This window comes from Erythrolamprus reginae, chromosome 6, assembly GCF_031021105.1.
Source record: "Erythrolamprus reginae isolate rEryReg1 chromosome 6, rEryReg1.hap1, whole genome shotgun sequence".
Classification (NCBI taxonomy): Eukaryota; Metazoa; Chordata; class Lepidosauria; order Squamata; family Dipsadidae; genus Erythrolamprus; species Erythrolamprus reginae.
In genome coordinates this window covers 74,498,407-74,522,433 of record NC_091955.1, presented here as the reverse complement: position 1 = coordinate 74,522,433, position 24,027 = coordinate 74,498,407, and the positions used below count along the sequence as shown (strand labels likewise).

Below are 24,027 nucleotides of genomic sequence, written 5' to 3'. Positions count from 1 at the left end.
GATGGGCTTTGGCCTGATTCAGCATGGCTCTTCTTATGTTCTTAGGTATAAGAGATAATAAATATATCTGGAAGATAAGTTATAGCGATTAATTTGGAAGAAAGCTGGAAACTATAAGGTGGTAGACCCAGGTTGACAAAAATAGGAGGAGGGGGGCAGCTTTAAAATAATAGTAGATATACCTAAAAGAATATATTATATATATAAATATGGACAAAGCGAAAGATACAAGTTTAAGAATAGCTCCGATGTTGGAATGAAGTCAGGGTTTCTGAAATACTCATCTTCTAATCATAAATCGGATTAAGATTAGATTTCTCAGGAAAGGATAGGAGGTAGGAAATGAAAGGGGAAGAGAGAGGAGGGAAATAGGAAAGAGGGAGAGAGGGAGATAGAAGGAAGGGAGTAATATGAAATATAGAAGGTAAGGAGATGGGAGATAAAAGTATAAAAGGGTCAAAACTAAGGAGATACGTTGATGATATTTTGGATATAAAATGTGTAACTATGGATGTTTTGACAATATGGTACATGTATGGATGTTTGTGTAACTTTGGTGAAAAAAATTTATTTATTTATTTATTTATTTTTAAATGGAGGTTTGGGAAGAAGTATGGCTTGGATGGTTGAATCTCTTGTGAAAAGCCTATGGAGCAATATATGGATCCTTGCACTAACTTACCATATTTTTCGGACTATAATTCGCATTGGTGTATAAGACACACCAAGATTTCAAAGAGGTAAGTAAGGAAAAAAAGTTGTCCTCCCCAACCCCAAGGAGCACTCTGTAAGTCTTCCAAACCTTCTGCGTGCCGTTTCCCCCCAAAACGGGTTAGTTTTTGCAAAACACAATGTTCATAGAGGGTTTGAGAGGCCTGCAGAGTGCTTCTGGTTGGAGAAAGGCACCCCCCCAATGTTTGCAAAAAACAGGTGAAAATGGGCAAAAATTGGGCTTTTTTGCCTTCCCCCAGCCCCCAGGAGCACTCTGCAGGCTTCCTAAACCCTCTGCAAAACCGGGTGAAAAGCAGGTCAGTTTTTGTGAAAAACAGGGTATGCAAAGGGGCTGGGGAAGGCAAAAACATCCCGTTTTTCACCTTTTTTGCAAAAATGGGGAGCACAGAGGGTTTGGGAGGCCTGCAGAGTTCTCCTGGGGGCTGGGGGAAGGCAAAAATATTTCCTTTAAAAAAAAAAAAGGTCCCTTTTTTGCCTGGTTTTTTTTTTTCAAAAACAGGGGTGTTTTTGCCTTCCCCCAGCCCAAATCCTCTGTGCAGGCCTCCCAACCCCCCTGTGCCCCCAATTTTTGCAAAAAATGGGACACAGGGCCAGGGCTTCAGTAGGCCAAAAATGGCTGTATTCAGTGTATAAGACACACCGACATTTCCACCCTCTTTTAGGGGGGAAAACGGTGTGTCTTATGCTCCAAAAAATATAGAGTACAGGAACTGATATAGTAGCAGAAATGCAATAAAACCAGTTTTTCTCTGAAGGGTTGTTTGTTTATGGATTTAAGCTCTGAAAGCAAAGGTGAAAGCAGGAATTACACTCACCTATCTTGAACATCTATTACAAGACATATATTTGTAGCCAGAATGGAATCATGCCAGTTACTAATCTTAAATTACACAACAAAAAAATTTAGAAGTATATGTAGCTGCAAATGTCTACATTGAAATGCTTTTGAGAACTTCAAATACATACTATTTATGTAAACAGCATTTGGGGAGCCAAATTATTTCCTACAATTCTGGTTGTATTTTGAGTATCTTCCTAAAACACAAATGTTTAATATATATTTTAAAGGAATGTTTCGAGATTTTCAAAATAGATGGACTGCAATGCCCGCGAAAATTGCATTCCACTGCTTTGTTTCAGAAATTTCTGGCTGTATTGCCGTTTTTCATTCTAGAAATAGTGTATTTATGATTTCAACATAACATATACTTTCGTTGCCTGCTGAACTGAAGAAGTGAATAAAACAAATACGAGTTTTAGTCCTTGTTAAGGAACTGGCTCTTACATAAGGACAGTGGGAACTGGCTTAAAACTCTCAAACATTTAGCTTACATGATTTTTAAGAATTTTAAAGAGAATAAGAATTTTAAAGAGAGAGAAAATCTTCACCTTTTAAAACAAACTGTTTCACTCTTATCATGAAGACTGGCCAATAATACTATTATACATTACTAAAATTTTATTGCATTCAATGAAAGTTACCTTCAGGAAAGTAAGCACAAGACTGCAGCCTCAATATATAAAATATAGTTCTTAAAGTACATGATGACATTCTACTAAAGCAGGGGTAGGCAAAGTTGGCTCTTCTATTGACTTGGGGACTTCAACTCCCAGAATTCCAGAGCTAGCATAATTGGCTTAAGAATTCTGGGAGTTGAAGTCCACAAGTCATAGAAGAGCCAACTTTGCCTACCCCTGTAACTAAAGTGACCAGTGCTATAAGGCTTTACTCTATATTTACCATTAATTCTTCATACAGAGCTGTTCCCACTGAGCACACTTTAGTAGATGTATTGTTCTGTTTCTATACTTGTGGTGCTACTGTATTGTATTGGCAGTGTTTCTACTGCCAATTTTACTAATTGTCCTGTCAATTTCCATTGGCTGGAAATCTCTAACAATGTAATATTGTGTTCTACTTACAGCTTTTCCTGGCTGTCTAAGAAAATTAATTAATTGATTGATTGATTGATTGATTGTTAGAGTTGAAAGGGACCATGACGGCCATCGAGTTCAACCCTCCGCCCAAGCAGGAACCCTATAGTACGTAAATGGCTGAGTTCTGCATGGATTTAAATCTCCCATCCACTAAAAATTATTTTCTAATGTTCTGATTAAAAAAATAAGTTATCCAGCTCTGCATGACGAGATTTTACATCCCTTGTAAAGTTTCTGCTTTAATAGCTGAGCCTTTAGCTGAATAAATATTTAAATCAAATTTCAAGTAATGACCTTTGATTAGAGTGTACAGTGTTCCCTCGATTTTCGCGGGTTCAAACTTCGCGAAAAGCCTATACCACGGTTTTTCAAAAATATTAATTAAAAAAATACTTTGCGGTTTTTTCCACTATACCACGGTTTTTCCTGCCCGATGACGTCATATGTCATCGCCAAACTTTCGTCTGCCTTTAATTAAAAAAAAATTAAATAAACTTTAATAAATAAACATGGTGAGTAATAATCTAAATGGTTGCTAAGGGAATGGGAAATTTTAATTTAAGGGTTTAAAGTGTTAAGGGAAGGCTTCATAGCCAAAAATAGTGTATTTACTTCCGCATCTCTACTTCGCGGCAATTCGACTTTCGTGGGCGGTCTCAGAACGCATCCCCCGCGAAAATCGAGGGAACACTGTATATGACAAATATTACAAGCTATATGTAAATCCATGTGCAAATAATGTATCCATTCCAGCAAATATTCAACTGGAGGAAAGAATCGGTTCTTTAGTGCAACCATACTTTTTTATCAATTCTCACTAGAAAAAAATAAGAGAGCAACTGAAAAGACACATTTGCTCCATAGCATGTACCGCACGAACCGACTACTATAGAGAAAGTTGCTCTTACAATAAATATTCTTTAAAAAGCCACTGCGTAGTAATAGGGTAACCATTACATTACAAAAAAAATAAAATAAAATAAAACAACCTGGTGGGCAGGGAGGTTATTTGATCTGAATCATCTCCTGAAGAAATGGTATTCTGAATGTACCCGTGCACAACTGGTCAGACCACATTGGGAGTTCATGCTGCAATGGAGTCCTTCGCGGGTAGAACGTGTAATCAAGGTCATAGTTCAACAGGCAACTCAATGATGCCATGTAGATATCAGCAAAGCGAGACAAGCGCCTTAAGAAATAGGTGGGGTTTTGGTCGGTCCTGAATAAGCTTCCAAATTGAGAGTTGAAGAAATTCCTTGTCGTTTCTCTGATGAGGGAAGAAAGAGAAGGGGGCAGAAATATTTAGAACGGTCAGTGCATTTTATTTATTTATTTATTGGATTTGTATGCTGCCTTTCGCGACTCACAACATATCAAACAATAAACAATATACATATCTAAAAAATCCAATTAACATAGCTAAAAACGTTTAAAGATTTGAGGCAAGATACGAAGCTTTTGGGAGAGAGATTTTTGGAGAGATTTGGGGCAAGATACGAAGCTTTTGGGGAGAGAGATTTTTGGAGAGATTTGGGGCAAGATACAAAGCTTTTGGGGAGAGCAATTTTTGGAGAGATTTGGGGCAAGATACGAAGCTTTTGGGGGAGCAATTTTTGGAGAGATTTGGGGCAAGATACAAAGCTTTTGGGGAGAGCGATTTTTGGAGAGATTTGGGGCAAGATACAAAGCTTTTGGGGGAGCGGTTTTTGGAGAGATTTGGGGCAAGATACAAAGCTTTTGGGGAGAGCGGTTTTTGGAGAGATTTGGGGCAAAATATGAAGCTTTTGGGGGAGCAGTTTTTGGAGAGATTTGGGGCAAGATACGAAGCTTTTGGGGGAGCGGTTTTTGGAGAGATTTGGGGCAAGATACAAAGCTTTTGGGGGAGCAATTTTTGGAGAGATTTGGGGCAAGATACAAAGCTTTTGGACTGGCGATTTTAGCAACGAGATGGGGTGAAGGAAGCAGCAGGCTAGGGGGATTTTGGCAGCTGGATAGGGTGGCTGCGGGGAGCAGAGCAAGCGGAGGGCTAGAGGGGAAAGTGGCAGGGAAATGGGGCAGCTCCGGCGTTCCCCGCCTCAGGTGCAAGCAAAAGGGGGTGGGGAATTCCCATGCAAGCAAATGGGAAATTCCGGCGGTGACAATCAAAAGGCAGGGGAATCCCTTCGGCAGTCAGATAGCTCATGCGCAATAGGAGAGCACAGGCGCAGTAAGAGAACCCACGGACCCGGGCTCAGGTTCGTAAGGCAGAAAGGGTTTTTAAAACGAGGCAAAGAAATCTTGAACCCCCTGTTCGTATCTTGAAAAAGTTGTATGACGAGGGGTTCGTAAGACGAGGTATCACTGTATTAGATTTATTTTTTTAAAGACTGCTTTATTGTTATTCTAGACAACTTAACAAAATGAAGAAGCTGTTTTTAAATAAATGCTTGATCTGAACAGGCCCAGTGCTATTGTATCTTCTTTCAAATAGTAGAGAATAATTATAATTTCAGAAAGTCACATCAATTTTAACAGCATCTGTACAAGTATAGTTGAAATATAACAGTGTCCTGTTTAGTATTAAGGTAAGACAGTTGAGATATACCCTGACTTAGTCATATTTGAAGTAGATCTATTTAAATAATTGGGAGGAGTTAGTGTGATTACATTAAAAAAACCTTTCTGACATTAATATACTGCCATAATGTACATTTCTCCAATTTTTTGCTATTTCCTCCCCCCAACCTAAGGTATGTCTTATATTTGAGTGCACCTTATACTCTGAAAAATATGGTAAACCATATCAAATATGTTTGTGCATATTTTTAATTCATGTTACAAGAGGCAAAACTAAAGCTAAAAATTTAAATACATCATTTTAAGAGTAGACATTCAAAATTCACTGGAGCTGAATTTTCTGTGCATTAATTAAGTACAGTATTAACAAAGTTATGAGGAAGATGAAGCAAGTACGGTGAGTTTTATTGTACGTATTACAAATTAATCAGGTCATTTTTGAAAAACTTAGAATCAGTACCACATATGCTCACAGATAACCCAAAAATAACCCCAAAAATGGAGTTCAGCTTAACCTTGGATAAACTTATACACAAGTATCTAATTTTAATATTTACCGCATTTCCTTTCTTTCCTTTTTCCATTCATTTAATATCATTTGGCAATCAGGATTCTTGTGAATCTGAAATGACATGACATAAATGATATAAATTTGTGAGTTTTATAAAATAGGATTGTGTTTGGATATATTTATAAAAATAACAGATGGTCAGGACAGATTGAACCAGAAACACGAAGACAGATTTTATTAAAAAACAATAGCCACATCGCCAGCATACCATGAAAGCAATATAAACATGTGTTCTAATTTTAACACCAGCACCATGATTTCACGTAATAATTTGAACTGCATTATCATGACCAGGGCAAAAAACTCATTAGACAAAGGTCCCTCTAATCATTAAGTGGGCAGAGAACTAGAAACAAGAGGTTAATCTCCCATCTAGAGTTTACATGCATCAAGTCTGATGGTTTTTATATTGTGCATTTTTATTTGCAATAATAGCAATGGAAAAAATAGAGGTGCAAACACAATCAATTGTGGCACTTTAGAATAGAATAACAGAGTTGGAAGAAACCTTGGAGGTCTTTTAGTCCAACTTAGGGCAGGAAACCCTACACCACTTCAGACAAATGGTTATCCAATCTGTTCTTTAAAACTTTAAATGCTGGAGCAAGCACAACCTCTAGAGGCAAGTTCTATTGATTAATTGTTCTAAGTATCAGGAAATTTCTCCTTAGTTCTAAATTGCTTCTCTCCTTGATTAGTTTCCACCCATTGCTACTTGTCTTGCCCTCAGGTGCTTTGGAGAATAGTTGGACTCCCTCTTCTTTATGGCAACCTCTGAGATATGAATGGGGTGGGGATGAAAAGAATGGACAAAAGTAAAGAACAAACCTGCATATGTTCCAGTAATCCAGTGAGGCTTTGCAGCCAAGTCATAGTTTGAACATATTGCTCTGTATTCATGATCTTAATCTCTCTTCGTAATTCTGGAATAATCGCTCCTGTACGCCAGCCATGTTTTAAGGTCAAATCCTTTTTTTGCCAACCATGATCACACACAAAAAGAAAAGAAAAGCATTTGTGTTAATTTCATTTGAAGTATACTTTCTATTCTTTCAGGTTAGATGCCATCCGAAGAGATCTATACTTTTACGTAAATGCATCTTAAGTTACATCGTCATGCAATAATTAAAAGGGTAAAACAAACTCATTCTAAAGCACGTAACCAGACTTAAAGGCAAGGGATAAATAAATAAAGCACAACTGATGAGCTATTGTTTGATCAGAAGAAAAGGGGTGATTAAATTAAGAGAATGGAGTTTAAGATCAGAAAATGGTAACATATTAACAGGACCTGCATTAAATAAATCAGGGAGAATTTTTTTTCTTGTAACAGGTTGGTTAGCAAATTTTTAACAATATAAGAACAGTATAATCTGTACTGACAGGTGTAGGAAAGGTTATAAGTTGGGAATTCTAAGTTCTATTTCAATTATTATTGCAGAATGACTACTACTAGGAAGGAACAGGATACTGAAAGCTGTATAAAACAAATTCAAAAAATATACATAGCAATAAATTAAGAGCCTTGTGTTTTTTCTGAAGATCAGACTAATCCTACTCCTGACTTTCCCCCACTTTTATTGCAGAATCACAATAGCATTTATATACTGCTTTACAGCCCTTTATAATCAGTTTACAGAGTCAGTATATTCCCCCCAATAATCTGGGTCCTCATTTTACCCATTTTGGAAGGATGGAAGGCTGAGCCAACCTTGAGCCTGGTGAGATCCAAATAGCCAAATTGAAGGCAGTACTGCACTCTAACCACAGCTCCACCATGGTTCAATATGGTCCTCTGCCCTTTATTTTTAACGTAGTGGTTTTTAATTAATCTCATAATACATAGCTCATTCTTCTGGATCACATTTTATTTATACATGTGTGTGTGCAGGCAGGCAGGCTGACAGAAATAGGTATTTATTTATTTATTTATTTATTTATTATTTATTACTTAGATTTGTATGCCGCCCCTCTCCGAAGACTCGGGGCGGCTCACAACATGTAAAAACAAACCATAAGCAATCAGACAAATTTAAAATATTTAAATATTTAAAAACCCCATATGCTAACAGACACACACACAGACATACCATGCATAAATTAAACGTGCCCAGGGGGAGATGTTCAGTTCCCCCATGCCTGACGGCAAAGGTGGGTTTTAAGGAGTTTACGGAAGGCAGGAAGAGTAGGGGCAGTTCTAATCTCCGGGGGGAGTTGGTTCCAGAGGGCCGGTGCCGCCACAGAGAAGGCTCTTCCCCTGGGGCCCGCCAACCGACATTGTTTAGTTGACGGGACCCGGAGAAGGCCCACTCTGTGGGACCTAATCGGTCGCTGGGATTCGTGCGGCAGGAGGCGGTCTCGGAGATATTCTGGTCCGATGCCATGAAGGGCTTTAAAGGTCATAACCAACACTTTGAATTGTGACCGGAAATTGATCGGCAGCCAATGCAGACTGCGGAGTGATGGTGAAACATGGGCATACCTAGGTAGGCCCATGACTGCTCTCGCAGGTGCATTTTGCACGATCTGAAGTTTCCGAACACTTTTCAAAGGTAGCCCCATGTAGAGAGCATTACAGTAGTCGAACCTCGAGGTGATGAGGGCATGAGTGACTGTGAGCAATGAGTCCCGGTCCAGATAGGGCCGCAACTGGTGCACCAGGCGAACCTGGGCAAACGCCCCCCTCGCCACAGCTGAAAGGTGTTGTTCTAATGTGAGCTGTGGATCGAGGAGGACGCCCAAGTTGCGGACCCTCTCTGAGGGGGTCAATAATTCCCCCCCCAGGGTAATGGACGGACAGATGGAATTGTCCTTGGGAGGCAAAACCCACAGCCACTCCGTCTTATCCGGGTTGAGCTTGAGTCTGTTGACACCCATCCAGGCCCCAACAGCCTCCAGGCACCGGCACAACACTTCCTCCGCTTCATTGACTGGGCATGGGGTGGAGATGTAAAGCTGGGTATCATCCGCATATTGATGATACCTCACCCCATGTCCTTGGATGATCTCGCCCAGCGGTTTCATGTAGATGTTAAATAGCAGGGGGGAGAGGACCGACCCCTGAGGTACCCCACAAGGGAGAGACCTAGGAGTCGACCTCTGTCCCCCCACTAACACCGACTGCGACCGGCCAGAGAGGTAGGAGGAGAACCACTGAAGAACAGTGCCTCCCACCCCCAGCCCCTCCAGCCGGTGCAGAAGGATACCATGGTCGATGGTATCGAAAGCCGCTGAGAGGTCAAGGAGCACCAGGAGAGAGGATAAACCCCTGTCCCGGGCCCGCCAGAGATCATCCATCAACGCGACCAAAGCGGTTTCCGTGCTGTAACCGGGCCTGAAACCCGACTGCTGGGGACCTAGATAATCGGCTTCTTCCAAGGACCGTTGGAGCTGGAGTGCCACCACCTTCTCAACAACCTTCCCCATAAAGGGAAGGTTGGAGACTGGACGATAGTTATTAAGCACAGCTGGGTCCAGGGAGGGCTTCTTGAGGAGGGGGCGCACAAGCGCTTCTTTATAGAGTGATGGAAAAACTCCCCTCCCCAAGGAAGCGTTGGTAATCTCCTGGGCCCAGCTCCGTGTCACCTCCCTGCTGGCCGAAACCAACCAGGAGGGACACGGATCCAGTAAACAGGTGGCGGAACTCACAGCTCCAATGGCCTTGTCCACTTCATCAGGTGTCACCAGATCAAACTCTTCCCAGACAGGTGGACAAGTACGTGCCCCAGTCACCTCGACTGACTCGTTGTCAGTCGACTCTGTTTTACAATTGGAGTCGAGGTCGGCCCGGATCCGAGCGACTTTATCAGCGAAAAACATGTTAAAATCCTCGGCACTACTCTGCAAGGGCTCCCCAACTCCCCCCTGGTTGAGAAGGGAGCGGGTCACCCTAAACAGAGCGGCCGGGCGGGATTCCGCTGATGCAATCAAGGCGGCATGGTACGCGCATCTTGCCGCCTTGAGCGCCACTTTGTAAGTCTTAATAAAAGCTCTTACAAGTGTTCGATCGGATTCAGACCTACTCTTCCTCCATCGCTTCTCTAGACGTCTCTTCTGGCGTTTCAACTCCCGGAGCTCCTCGTTGAACCATGGGGCTCTACGGGGTCTAACGCCTCGGAGAGGTCGCAAAGGCGCAATCCGGTCGAGAGCCTCCGCAGCAGCCGTGTTCCAGGCCTCCGCAAGAGACTCTGCCGAACTGTGGACGAGTGCCTCTGGAATAACCCCAAGCGCCGTCTGAAAGCCCTCTGGGTCCATCAGGCGTCTGGGGCAGAACATCTTAATTGGTTCCGCCTCCCTGCGGGGAAGGATTGGAGCCAGGAAGTCAAGCCGTAGTAGAAAATGGTCTGACCATGACAAAGGCACTGCTTCTAAGCCCCTTAGTCTCAGACCATTACTCAATTGCTCGGAAAGGAATACCATGTCGGGTGCGTGCCCCCCCTCATGAGTCGGACCCTGTACTACTTGAGTCAGGTCCATGGCTGTCATGGTGGCCATGAACTCCTGTGCCAACCCAGAGGTTTCGCCGAGTGACGGCAGGTTGAAGTCCCCCAAGACAATAAGTCTGGGGAACTCCACCGCCAACCCGGCTACCTCCTCGAGTAGCACAGGCAGGGCTTTTGACACGCAACTGGGAGGCAGGTACGTGAGAAATAAGCCCACCTGAACCCCTAAGTCCAACTTCATCAAGAGTGACTCGCAACCCGCAATTTCCGGAGCAATGAGTCCACGTAGGCAAAGGCTCTCCCTGGCTATAATAGCCACTCCTCCCCCCCTTCCCTGGGGTCGAGGTTGATGCCATATCCGAAACCCGGCTGGGCAAATTTCAGAGAGAGGAACACCTCCCTCCGGGCCCAGCCAGGTTTCAGTAATACATGCCAGGTCGGCCTCCTCATCCAGGATCAGATCCTGGATGAGGAGAGCTTTGTTTACCACCGACCTGGCATTAAGCAGCAGCAACCTGAGCCCAGGGCCAGAGTTACACTCATCACCAATACCCAAGATTGGGCTCACGGAGCCAGAACAAGGGATCGTTATTAAGCAACGGTCCCTCGTTCCCCTGGAACGGCTAACTCCGCGGCCCCCGCCATATCTGCCTCTCCCCAGCAACACAGGAATATTCTGACCCTCTGTCACCCCAGAGATTAGTGCCCCCTCCCCTCCCGCCTCTCCGGCGTCAGGTGGGCCAAGTCTATCATTCATACTGCTTCCATTTATCACATTCATACCATAATCCCACCCGCCCCAACCATTGCATTCATACCAATCATTCATCCCATATTTACCCCAATCATCCATTAATTACAAAACCCCCTAGTGATATTAAAATGAATTAAATTAATAATAATTAAAATACTAATAATATATATCACAATATAAAATAGGAATAAAAAGTTCATAGATTAATAGTTAATAATATAAAATCAGAGCTTAGCTATTAATTAAAGTTGGTAAAGTGCAAAGTTCTAAAGTGCTAAAAATATAGGAAATAATTAAAAATCAACTATCCATCAAGCCAGCAATACTGACACCAGTTCTTAAAGGTGAGTTCTGGGGGGAAAAAGAATTGATCAGGGTAAAAATGTTGTTGAGGGAGAAATCTTGGCATATTGTTGTTAAGTTTTTGGTGCCAGCCACTGCCACTGGCTGGCACTCTCAGGTCTTTCTCTGGGTTCTCAGTCACTTCCTCTCCTCTGCTCTTACAATGCTTCCAGGTCTCCAGACCCTCTGCAGTCTTATGAGGTCTTAATAGAAACTCCATGTGGGCTCAGTGGGGCGAGCTTCAGGCACAGCCTCAGTCTCAGTTCCTCTTTCTTTCCTCTTTCTTTCCTCTCCTTCCTCCCACTAGTTCATTCCTCCATAGTCCCTCCGACGCCGGGTGCTCCCACCATACAGCTCCTTGGCGTCTCGGGTCTATGCAGTGGGGGGAGGGCAATTTCAGACGTCGCCCCTCTTTCTCCCCTCTCTCCTTTCCTCTCGGTGCACGCTCTCTCCTCCCGTCAGCTGTCCTTCCTTGCACACTCGAGACCCCTCCAGGGGACCATCAGCTTCAGGAGACCTCCTCCAAAAAAGGCTTCCCCCGGAGTCTGGGTCGTCCAAGCCAGTTGTTTCTTGGTTTGCTCCCTCTCCCTCTCCCTGGCCGTCACGGTCCTCCATTCTTCCCTTCTCCGACTCACCCGACTCACTCTCGGCAGCGCGGCTCAGTTGTAAATAGCAGCCGCCATTCCTCCGTGTCTCCGCCAACCCGACTCCAGGCGTGTTCGTGGCCAAACAGCTCGCCACCGCCACAAACACCGCCGAATCTAGGATTTCTGGAAACGGGGACACTTCGCCTCCCCAGAACTTCAAAGCAGTTGCTGACTCAACGGGGGGGGGGGGGGTTTCCTATATTTTTCTTGATATTTAGCCGTAGTCCGGTGGAGCTATATTCCACCCTCCTCCTCCCACCGGAACCTAGGTAGGTAGGTAGGTAGGTAGGTAGGTAGGTAGGTAGGTAGGTAGGTAGGTAGGTAGATAGATAGATAGATAGATAGATAGATAGATAGATAGATAGATAGATAGATGATAGGTTTGGTAGATAGATAGGTAGATAGATAGATGGATGGATGGATGGATGGATGGATGGATGGATGGATAGATGATAGATAGATAGATAGATAGATAGATAGATAGATAGATAGATAGATAGATAGATAGATAGATAGATAAAGACAGTACTTACAGCTAGATCACTGTATATATGATCACCAAAATATAAGACTTTGGAACCTCGCCAACCAGTCAGTTTCAGAAATTCATACAAGTTACCCTAAAAGAAAGAATTAGGGGAAGGGAAGTAGTAAACACCGAGTTGTCAGCAAAATTTTGTTACGGTTAATCTAGAAATCTGATTTCAATGCTCTCATTAACGCAAAATGTTCTCTAATCTACTAGCTCCGAGATTACATTGCTGTTGTCGTTATGGGTTAAGATTGACTAAATTAAGTTTCTCTCCCTCCAGTGAAGCTTTAAGGGATATTATTAAGATCAATTTTGGAGACGGGGAAAGTAAGAAATATATCTGTTGGTTAGACTAACTAGAGAATATTTTTGGATTATTTTGTCTTGTACACGCAGTTCATGAAACAAAGTGTAGACAACAAACTGTTAAATCCACATGATACAATTTGAAGTGGTAACAGCTGGTGAGTTTCTGATCTTTTCCAGACTTTTGAATAGAATTTCAGACTCATCCTACAACGAAGCCAAAAGCTGAACTCTTGACTTAAAATGAAAGCAATTAATTCAGTTTGCATTATTCAAGCTTCCATTGAGCAATGGTAATTCTGAAGGTACAGTTTCAATTTAGATTATTACATTGCAGACTGCAGTTCAAATTGATCACAGGGAAATGCAGTATAGCAAATCAGAGCAATAATCTCGATATTGATTAAAATGAGTAACTAGTAGTGTTTAACAGTATTCAGGCACAAAGGCAAGATACGAAGCTTTTGGACTGGCGATTTTAGCAGCGAGATGGGGTGAAGGAAGCGGCAGGTTAGGGGGATTTTGGCAGCAGGATGGGGCGGCTGCGGGCAGAAGAGGAAACGGAGGGCTAGAGGGGAAAGTGGCAGGGAAATGGGGCAGCTCCGGCGTTCCCCGCCTCAGGTGCAAGCAAAAGGGGATGGGGAATTCCCATGCAAGCAAATGGGAAATCCCGGTGGTGACAGTCACAAGGCAGGGGAATCCCTTCGGCAGTCAGATAGCTCATGCGCAATAGGAGAGCGCAGGCGCAGTAAGAGAGCCCACAGACCCAGGCTCAGGTTCGTAAGACGGAAAGGGTTTTTAAGACAAGGCAAATAAATCTTAAACCCCCTGTTCGTATCTTGAAAAATTTGTATGACGAGAGGTTCGTAAGACGAGGTATCACTGTATTAGATTTTTTTTTTAAAGACTGCTTTATTGTTATTCTAGACAACTTAACAAAATGAAGAAGCTTTTTAAAACATAAATGCTTGATCTAAACAGGCCCAGTGCTATTGTATCTTCTTTCAAATAGTAGATCTCCAATCTGAGGTCTGAACTAGAATCATTGTTAAGGTAATTGAGTTTATTTGCTAAGCCCTTTTTCCAGGGTTCATATTGTTACAATTTAAAATGAATAAAATAAAGCGATTTCCTTTAGAAACAGCAAGGAAAACTCAGAATAATGGGGAATGAAATTAGCTTTATTTATTGCTATCTCTTTTATCTTTGTTTCATAATGCACATGTATTTATTTTATGCCATCTTTATTTTTATAATATCTCATCGACATAGTCATTGTAACGATATAGAATAGAATAGAATTCTTTATTTGCCAAGTGTGATTGGACACACAAGGAATTTGGCATGAGTACATGAAAATATGAAATAACCAATGTTTCAATTGTTTGGATATTCTGTTTTGCTTCAGCATGATTGTTAGCTGGTTTGAAAGTACAGGTATATTTAAAAAATAAGAACAATAAATAAATGCAACACCTGCTTATAAATCTGGCCTTTCTGCAATTCATGAATTTTGTCCCAAAGCAAAACACCCCTTTCAGTCACTTTACGGAAAGGTCTAAAAAAAAAAAGGGAAGAGAGGAGAAAAAATTAACAATTTGGAAAGAGATACCACTTGAATAATATAATGATACTGTGCGCGCGCGCACACACACACACACACACAGACAGATTGTGCATAAATATATCATAAAAGGGGCTTCTTTACTAAATGTTGCTTTTCATATCAGAGAACAATCAAGTTCCATGAAAACACATACAAAGATATATATACTGCTCAAAAAAATAAAGGGAACACTTAAACAACACAATATAACTCCAAGAAAATCAAAGTTCTGTGAAATCAACTGTCCATTTAGGAAGCAACACTAATTGACAATCAACTTCACCTGCTGTTGTGCACATTCAACTTTGTACAGGACAAAGTATTCAATGAGAATATTTCATTCATTCGGATCTAGGATGTGTTCTTTGAGTGTTCCATTTATTTTTTCAGCAGTATATATATATATACTAAACTAATCGAAGAGTGAGCGCACGTGTTGCAGAACATAAGAATGCAGTCAAAAAAGAAGAAAAAACTTCCTCCCTTGTCCAGCACATTAAAAAAACAGGGCACGAAATTGACTTTGAAAAAACTAAATTACTTTCCAAAACAGAAAATGTATACAGAAGAATAATTATGGAAGTCATAGAGATAGAAAGGCACCCCCTCAGCATGAACAGACGAGATGACACGTCCCGCCTGCCAGAGATCTGGAAACCAGCCTTAAACAAAAAAACATATCATAATCATCACCATGTCAATCCTTCAACTAAATGTGATTCCACCAACCAATCAAATCATTAAAACATAGTCACCCAATCTATTTGCTACATTCAAACCAAATCTCCACCCACAACACTATATATAAGGAACAAATGGCAGTTGCAAACATTCTATATTTACAGCAGCACGAAGCTTATAACTTCAGCCTGATGATGGTGAATGTGATTTCACCGAAACGTCGCATAGACACTCAAAATATTACACGGGGCAAAACCCGAGTTCATCATGACAAAAAAGGCCATCTTACAGATATTTATAACTCAGCAGCAAGGAACTCACCTCCTCTTATCATTGAAAAAATTTGGCTTCTCTGCCTGGACAATGACTACATCAAAGAGATCCCTCCAATCTTTTCCAACTATGAACTTCATGCCTCTGTCCCTATAAAAAGTAATCCAACACTTAATAACGCAAGTATAACCAGTCTGAATTTTTAAAAGGGACAACTGATGGGTTAACGTTAAGATGAAATATTTGACAGGTTTATGCTCAAAGAAACCACCTACACAAAGCTGCTAGGACTATTTGTGATCAGGAACATTTTCTTTCCATGAGCTGCCAGCTTTGCTAACACCGCACGTGTCTCTTCAGCATAACAAATGTATTTCTCTAGAAGACAAGAGAACAAGATTATTATTATTTATTATTTATTAGATTTGTATGCCGCCCCTCTCCGAAGACTCGGGGCGGCTCACAACAGTAATACAAAAACAATATAACAGTGAGACAAATCTAATATTAAAATAAAACATATCTAAAACCCCAACAATTTAAAAACCATACGACACATACATACCAAACATAAAGTATAAAAGCCTGGGGGAGGATGTCTCAGTTCCCCCATGCCTGGCGATAAAGGTGGGTCTTGAGTAATTTGCGAAAGACGAGGAGGGTGGGGGCCATTCTAATCTCTGGGGGGAGTTGATTCCAGAGGGCCGGGGCAGCCACAGAGAAGGCTCTTCCCCTGGGGCCCGCCAAATGACATTGTTTGGTTGACGGGACCCGGAGAAGGCCAACCCTGTGGGACCTTATCGGCCACTGGGATTCATGCGGTAGAAGGCGGTTCTGGATGTATTCTGACCCAATGCCATGTAGGGCTTAAAAGGTCATTACCAACACTTTGAATTGTGACCGGAAACCGATCGGCAGCCAGTGCAGGCCACGGAGTGTTGCAGAAAGGTGGGCGAATCTAGAGAGCCCCACGATGGCTCTCGCGGCCACATTCTGCACGATCTGAAGTTTCCAAACACTTTCCAAGGGTAGCCGCATGTAGAGAGCGTTGCAGTAATCGAACCTCGAGGTGATGAGGGCATGAGTGACTGTGAGCAATGACTCCCGGTCCAGGTAGGGCCGCAACTGGTGCACCAGGCGAACCTGGGCAAACGCCCTCCTTGCCACAGCCGAAAGATGGTGTTCCAATGTTAGCTGTGGATCGAGGAGGATGCCCAAGATAAGAGGGGAAAAAATCATAAACAATTTTAATTGAATATTTATAGCAAAGTCTTCTGTCTTTCTTTCTTTCTTTCTTTCTTTCTTTCTCTCTCTCTCTCTCTCTCTCTTTCCATAAGGCATCTCAAATTTAGCATTACTATTAAGAACAAGCAATCTTGGAGGACCTTTGATGAAAAAACTGCATATACTGAAGGTTTAATTACTATTAGGGCCACTTAAGCACTAGTACTGAAGAGCCCATACCTTTGGGAATGCTCCACATAGTTGCCACAACACTGGGGATTTTTAATTTGCACTGGACCGTGGCAACAATATATGACACTGATAGTAGCTGACTGGATGACAAACATTGCAGACATATGAACCAATGCATGGAAACAGCCTTTTTATGGAAACTGACATCACTGCATGTAGAAATTGATCTATTTTATTTGGCATTACCTTCCCATTTTTTTCAGACTGGCTTCTATAAACAAAAGTCAGTTCTTAAGAAAACTACCTTGACGCACCATGTAGATCAACTGAGGATAGTATATCATTGCTGAAAGATGATTTCAGAGACATGTTCAGAAAGCTATAAGGTTTTAACCAGGCATAGGAAGTTGGTTTCAGAACAAATCTTAAATAAAGAACTTAAGCTTTACAAAAATGTAAACTTGTGGCATCTCAAGAGTTGTTCCTAATAATCAAACATGTATAAATATATCAGTCTGCCAAAACAGGCTTTTTTAGACCCTGATTTGTGGTATTTCTCATCTTACAGGTAAAAATTCTAATGTTCTTAGAAACATAGAAACATAGAAGACTAACGGCAGAAAAAGACCTCATGGTCCATCTAGTCTGCCCTTATACTATTTCCTGTATTTTATCTTACAATGGATATATGTTTATCCCAGGCATGTTTAAATTCAGTTACTGTGGATTTAGCAACCACGTCTGCTGGAAGTTTGTTCCAAGCATCTACTACTCTTTCAGTAAAATAATATTTTCTCACGTTGCTTTTGATCTTTCCCCCAACTAACTTCAGATTGTGTCCCCTTGTTCTTGTGTTCACTTTCCTATTAAAAACACTTCCCTCCTGAACCTTATTTAACCCTTTTACATATTTAAATGTTTCGATCATGTCCCCCCTTTTCCTTCTGTCCTCCAGACTATACAGATTGAGTTCGTTAAGTCTTTCCTGATACATGTTATGCTTAAGACCTTCCACCATTCTTGTAGCCCGTCTTTGGACCCGTTCAATTTTGTCAATATCTTTTTGTAGGTGAGGTTTCCAGAACTTAACACGGTATTCCAAATGTGGTCTCACCAGCGCTCTATATAAGGGGATCACAATCTCCCTCTTCCTGCTTGTTATACCTCTAGCTATGCAGCCAAGCATCCTACTTGCTTTTCCTACCGCCCAACCACACTGCTCACCCATTTTGAAACTGTCAGAAATCACTACCCCTAAATCCTTCTCTTCTGAAGTTTTTGCTAACACAGAAATGCCAATGCAATATTCAGATTGAGGATTCCTTTTCCCCAAGTGCATTATTTTATATTTGGAAACATTAAACTGCAGTTTCCATTGCTTTACTTAAATTACTTAATAGTTTAAAGAATGCTTCATGTGCCAAGATTTAAAAATTCATAAGTATCTAAGCACCTTCATATGAATGCACTTAGCATGCAACTTGAATTATAAAATTATTCATTTTTTTGTTTGTCACATTTGAATCAAAACAGAAGGCAATTTGTTTCCGTTATTGTCTATTATGAAAAGATTATGGGCTCTGCTTGCTATCACTGTAGGATCTCTGACAGAGATCAGTTCGGAATATAGTTAAACATAAATTGCAATCAGAACTAGTGCAGTCAGGCGGTAGGGAAAGCAAGTAGGATGCTTGGCTGCATAGCTAGAGGTATAACAAGCAAGAAGAGGGAGATTGTGAACCCACTGTATAGAGCGCTGGTGAGACCACATTTGGAATACTGTGTTCAGTTCTGGAGACCTCACCTACAAAAAGATATTGACAAAATTGAACGGGTCCAAAGACGGGCTACAAGAATGGTGGAAGGTCTTAAGCATAAAACATATCAGGAAAGACTTAATGAACTCAATCTCTATAGTCTGGAGGACAGAAGGAAAAGGGGGGACATGATCGAAACATTTAAATATGTTAAAGGGTTAATTAAGGTCTAGGAGGGAAGTAATTTTAATAGGAAAGTGAACAGAAGAACAAGAGGACACAATCTGAAGTTAGTTGGGGGAAAGATCAAAGGCAACATGAGAAAATATTATTTTACTGAAAGAGTAGTAGATCCTTAGAACAAACTTCCAGAAGACGTGGTTGGTAAATCCACAGTCACTGAATTTAAACATGCCTGGGATAAACATATATCCATCCTAAGATAAAACACAGAAAATAATACTAGGGCAGACTAGATGGATCATGAGGTCTTTTTCTGCCGTCAGTCTTCTATGTTTCTAACCTTTGGACAAATTAAATTGAACTTGCTAAAATATTTAGCTTCCATCAACAAACCAAAGCATATTAGGCAGGGAAGGGTTATGGAAGCAAAGGTTGGATAATCTTTTCAGATTCACTCTATTTTATTTTTTAAATTACCCCAAATTTTACAAGAAGGAGCATGACTCTAAAAATGACTCTAAAAATGCCAAAATCTTGCAAGGTGTTGTATAACCACCATGAAATCTTGGAAATTCATTTTTAAATAAAAACAATGCAAGTAATTGCTTTTTAAAAATTTAATATCTGACATTCTCTGGAACTGGAATACATGGTAGTTCAAGGGACAGAAACTAACTACAATATGTGTGTAACAATATATATATTTGTTTTCATAGATTTTCAAGTGTATATATATGTAGATTGTTCTGAGTTCGGGTTTTGCCCCGTGTAAGCATAGACATTCAAAATATTACACGGGGCAAAACCCAAACTCAGAACAATCTACATATATATATTTGTAGATTTTCACGGGTATATGTATGTAGATAGTTCTGAGTTTGGGTTTTGCCCCATGTAATATTTTGCATGTCTATGCGACATTTCAGTGAAATCACATTCACCATCATCAGGCTGAAGTTGTAAGCTTCGTGCTGCTGTAAATATAGTTTATAAACTATAAACTATATAACTTTATAAACTATATAACTATAAACTATAAACTATATTTACAGCAGCACGAAGCTTACAACTTCAGCCTGATGATGGTGAATGTGATTTCACCGAAACGTCGCATAGACATTGTAAATATTACACGGGGCCAAACCCGAACTCAGAACAATCTACACACACATACACACACACACACACACACACACACACACACACACACACACACATATATATATATATATATATATATATATATATATATATATATATATATCTTAATAGGAAAAAAAGTGTTCTCTTCAAAAAAATTCACTCATGCTCACCAATATCTGCTTCAATTGCACGGTACATTATCCCTTTGATGTGTACATCTCTGATTGAATCCTGTTAGGAAAAATGGAATTGAGAATGAGATATTTCTCTATATAAGAGTTATATCTGATAGGCAAAGAGATTAATTAGCAGGATCTTCTACCTTCAGCATTTTCTATAACTATTTCAGTTGCTGATAAAGTAAATTATTGGGAGCATGGCAAGACAAGTTATTAGCATTGGCTCAAATTATGTTAATACAACCACACTCACAAATTCAGAGTTTAAAAACTAGTATAATATCAAGCCAGGTTCATAAACCATTGGCTAAATTCTGTTTACATTTTTAATGTAGTTTTATGCCAAAATGAACCACTTTCTAAGAGAAATTGAATTTTGATGTATAAACTTTGTAAAGTAAGTTAATATCCAGATGCTCATTGTGAATAATTCCATTTTGCTAGTCAGAGGAAGTTGAGTAAAATATTAAATGTTTATAAGTCTATTTCTCAGGGGCTGCCACAAAGAAGAGGCAGGCAGGCTGTTCTCCAAGTACCCGAGGGTATAGCAAGAAGCAATGGGTGGAAACTAATCAAGGAGAGAAGCAACTTAAAAATAAGGAGAAATTTCCTGACAGTTAGAACAATTAATCAGTTGAACAACTGGCCTACAGAAGTTGTGAATGCTCCAACACTGGGAGTTTTTAAGAAGAGATTAGCTAACCATTTGTCTGAAGTGGTGTAAGGGGGCTAGACTAGAAGACCTCCAAGGTCCCTTCCAATTCTCTTATTATCTTCTATTTCTATTCTATTCCTCTCCTTCCCCCCTTGTAGTTTCTCACATTAAGCATGGAGAAACTACAATCTGTTGCAAGAGCTTTTCATCCAATCTGCCAATCAATCCCAAATTCATGCAGATAAATTAATTTTTACCCAACACAGTATATTTTACTATATTAGTTCCCTAATCAAGGTTTTCACTCAATTTTAAAGATTTTTAAATACTAACACATTTTCAAGGACATTTTTACCACCTCAAAATCCAGAAACTTTGTTCCCAAAGAACAAAGTAACTAAATGTGTCAAACAAGAAAATACATCATATCTAAAATGAGCTAAATATGAAGATAACATCATTCATATTTTAAAAACTAATAGCCAAAAAGAAAAGAAAACACCAAACTATAAGTTTTTCTCTGGGTCATAATGTTTTAACATAATAGTGTAAACCACATTTTTTATAGTAATTGGATTTTTTATTTTAGACCAGAAGGATTATGGCTCTTAGAAGTGAAGAAATAACCATGTAGAATGTGCATCAAAAAATAGAATCCTATTCCCGAAGAATGGATGTTATGGGAGTTGAAGTAAAATGCAGCTAGAATGCATCAGGCTGGGGAAACTCTATTATATGGATGACTGTAACACTGGGATAGCCCAATACCTTCACATCTTTGTAGAGATGAACCGGCTCATAGTCAATATTGTTCTTCAGAAAATATTCATTCACACAAGACAAGAGAGTCATCTCAGGCAAGGAAAAGATGTCCATGAACTGTTTCATAGTGTGACCCTCTGAACTCTGTAAGAAAACATACCACATTCATGTATGTGCCCTGAAACAATGTATTTCAGAAAATATTAATGCTGCTTTCAATCAGCCTACGAGCAGCCAAAAGAAAGATGACATATAATAACATTTCTTCATCTGGGCCAGTTACAATTTAATCAGATTAGCAGACACGAAAGACAACAATTTTTTTGGCAGCATCTGCAATGAATATACAATTGGCTCTCCCTTTGTTGTCCTTAGAAATACAGTAATACCTCGTCTTACGAACTTAATTGGTTCCGGGAAGAGGTTCATAAGGTGAAAAGTTGGTAAGACGAAACAATGTTTCCCATAGGAAACAATGTAAAATAAATTAATGCGTGCAAGCAAAAAAAAAAATCGCAAAAACGGTGCTCCGCCGGGTGCCTCCACCCAGCTGTCACCTTTTGAAACAGTCGGCCGCTTCTCAGCGTTCTTCCGAACCCGGAACCCGGAGGTTCGGCAAAAGTTTGGGTTCGGTGTTTGGGAGGCCGCTGAGAAGCCCCGCCGCCCGGCTGTCGCCTTTTGAAACAGCCGGGGGGCTTCTCAGCGTTCCTTCCTGGAGTCCACGTTTCGGCCGGCCAGGAAGGACATCTTCGTGACATCAAAGCTCCGCCCATGGAATTCCCTATTGGGATTCCCCACCTCCGTTTGAGCCTCCCAACCAGCCGACAGCTCCGCAGCTCTTCTGGCAAGGTGACAGCCGGGCAGCGGGTTTTCTCAGCGGCCTCATGGACCCGAACGCTGAACTTTTGTTGAACTTCCAGGTTCGGCGTTCAGGGGAACACCGAGAAGCCCCCCGGCTGTTTCAAAAGGCGACAGCCGGGCGGCAGCACTTCTCAGCGGCCTTACAAACCCGAACGCCGAACCCAAACTTCTGGGTTCGCCGTTCAGGCGGCGGGTTCATAAGGTGAAAAAAGTTCGTAAGAAGAGACAAAAATTTTCCGAACCCCAGGTTCATATCTCGAAAACTTTGTATGACGAGGGGTTCGTATCACGAGGTACTACTGTATCCTTAAATCTATATTATTGAATGATGTTGTGCTAGCTTTTAAATTGTTTAAACCCAAGTTTTATAAACTGGTGGTGATAGGCTCCAAGGTACCCATGGGTATTTTTCTTGCCATCCCTGAGGCTCTGCCCTCCTGTCTTTTTATATTAAAAAATAAAAATTAAGCAGGAAAACTGGGCCACTGCAAAGCAAAGTTTCCAACACAATCTTTATTTCCAAGCTTAAGAGGCTGCGAATAGGCTCGTTAAATTTTCTTAGGTCATAACAATGAACAACTATGGTAATTCCATCACTTTGTTGGGAAGGGACCAGTAATATCTGTTGGTAGGAGAATAAAAAAAAGTTTAAGATGGCTATGGTCATGTAGCTATGGTTGCCTTCTTGACTTTTTAAAATCTCCCATAGGTCAGGGGTCCACAACCCTCGGTCCAATGGTTCATGGACCGACACCAGGCCGCAGCATGCCCAAAACCAGGCCATACAAACAAGTGAAGCTCCATCCGCAAGATGCAGGCAGCACACAAAACCACGCCCTCTCCAGTCCACGGAAAAACATTTCCCCACAGAACTGGTCCCCAAAATGTTGGGGGCTGCTGTTGTAGATAGTTCTAGTGTGTAAAGGCAATATAGGAAGCAATCTGCTAAGAGTGGATGGCAAGCACTATTCTGTAAACTGGTCCTTTACATTTCTCTAGCGACATCCATTTTACGGTGCAGCCAGTCTTCTGAGACAACACCTATAACACACTCAAATTTGAATTATGGCCACTAGCCCACAAGGATTGAAACCCCTGGTTTCTGTTTTAAAGGATTTGTTCTGGATTCTAAATATGCTTTAGTTTACTGCTTTAAAATTTTGCCCTGCAGAAAAGCAGGAGTCATGAGATGCCTAGTTAGCATTCTAAAAAGATGCAAACGAAAAACATACTTATATGTGTTGTGGTTAGCTCTGGCCCTGCTCCTGCCCCAAGGACTGTGGATGTGGGGGAGACATCCACATGCTGCAGGCCTGTTTCCCCCCCCCCCCCGTGGAATCTGCTGATGAAGGCTCCTCTGACCAAGAAGACATGAGTGACAGGGAGGAGAGTGTGGCAGACAGCTCAGAAGGAGATCAATTATCTAGCTCCTGCTTGGATTCAGAACAAGAGTTAATGATACAGCCAGGCATGAGGAGAGTGATGCATAGGCAACAACAACTGAGAGATTATTATCAAAGAAAATGAGGCCACCTGTGGTTGGGTGGGGCTGTGGTAATTAGTGAGGCTGCTATAAAGAGCAGCCTGTGGGTTTGGCCATTGTGGAGGATTATCTGATCTTTGTGTTTCGTGACTGCTTTACTGACTTTGATTTTTGTGTGCTGATTTTTCCCCGCTTTGAAACTAAACCA

At 41.1% G+C, this 24,027-nt stretch overlaps 1 protein-coding gene across 2 annotated transcripts in view; it reads right to left on the bottom strand.

The window, feature by feature from the left end:
• Positions 1-3,210: 3,210 nt before the first annotated feature.
• Positions 3,211-24,027, bottom strand: part of NT5DC3 (5'-nucleotidase domain containing 3) — a 44,019-nt gene continuing 23,202 nt past the window's right edge. Inside the window, exons 6-14 of one of the 2 annotated variants that reach the window (XM_070754841.1) lie at positions 21,482-21,619; positions 20,050-20,110; positions 15,656-15,758; positions 15,429-15,530; positions 14,297-14,378; positions 12,516-12,602; positions 6,626-6,766; positions 5,784-5,848; positions 3,211-3,937 (exon numbers count right to left, since the gene is read on the bottom strand). In XM_070754841.1, coding sequence (XP_070610942.1) covers positions 3,676-3,937; positions 5,784-5,848; positions 6,626-6,766; positions 12,516-12,602; positions 14,297-14,378; positions 15,429-15,530; positions 15,656-15,758; positions 20,050-20,110; positions 21,482-21,619 — 1,041 coding nt within the window. In that variant the 3' untranslated portion in view covers positions 3,211-3,675. The remainder of the gene's footprint in view (positions 3,938-5,783; positions 5,849-6,625; positions 6,767-12,515; positions 12,603-14,296; positions 14,379-15,428; positions 15,531-15,655; positions 15,759-20,049; positions 20,111-21,481; positions 21,620-24,027) is intronic. The other variant, XM_070754842.1, reaches the window with a different exon arrangement.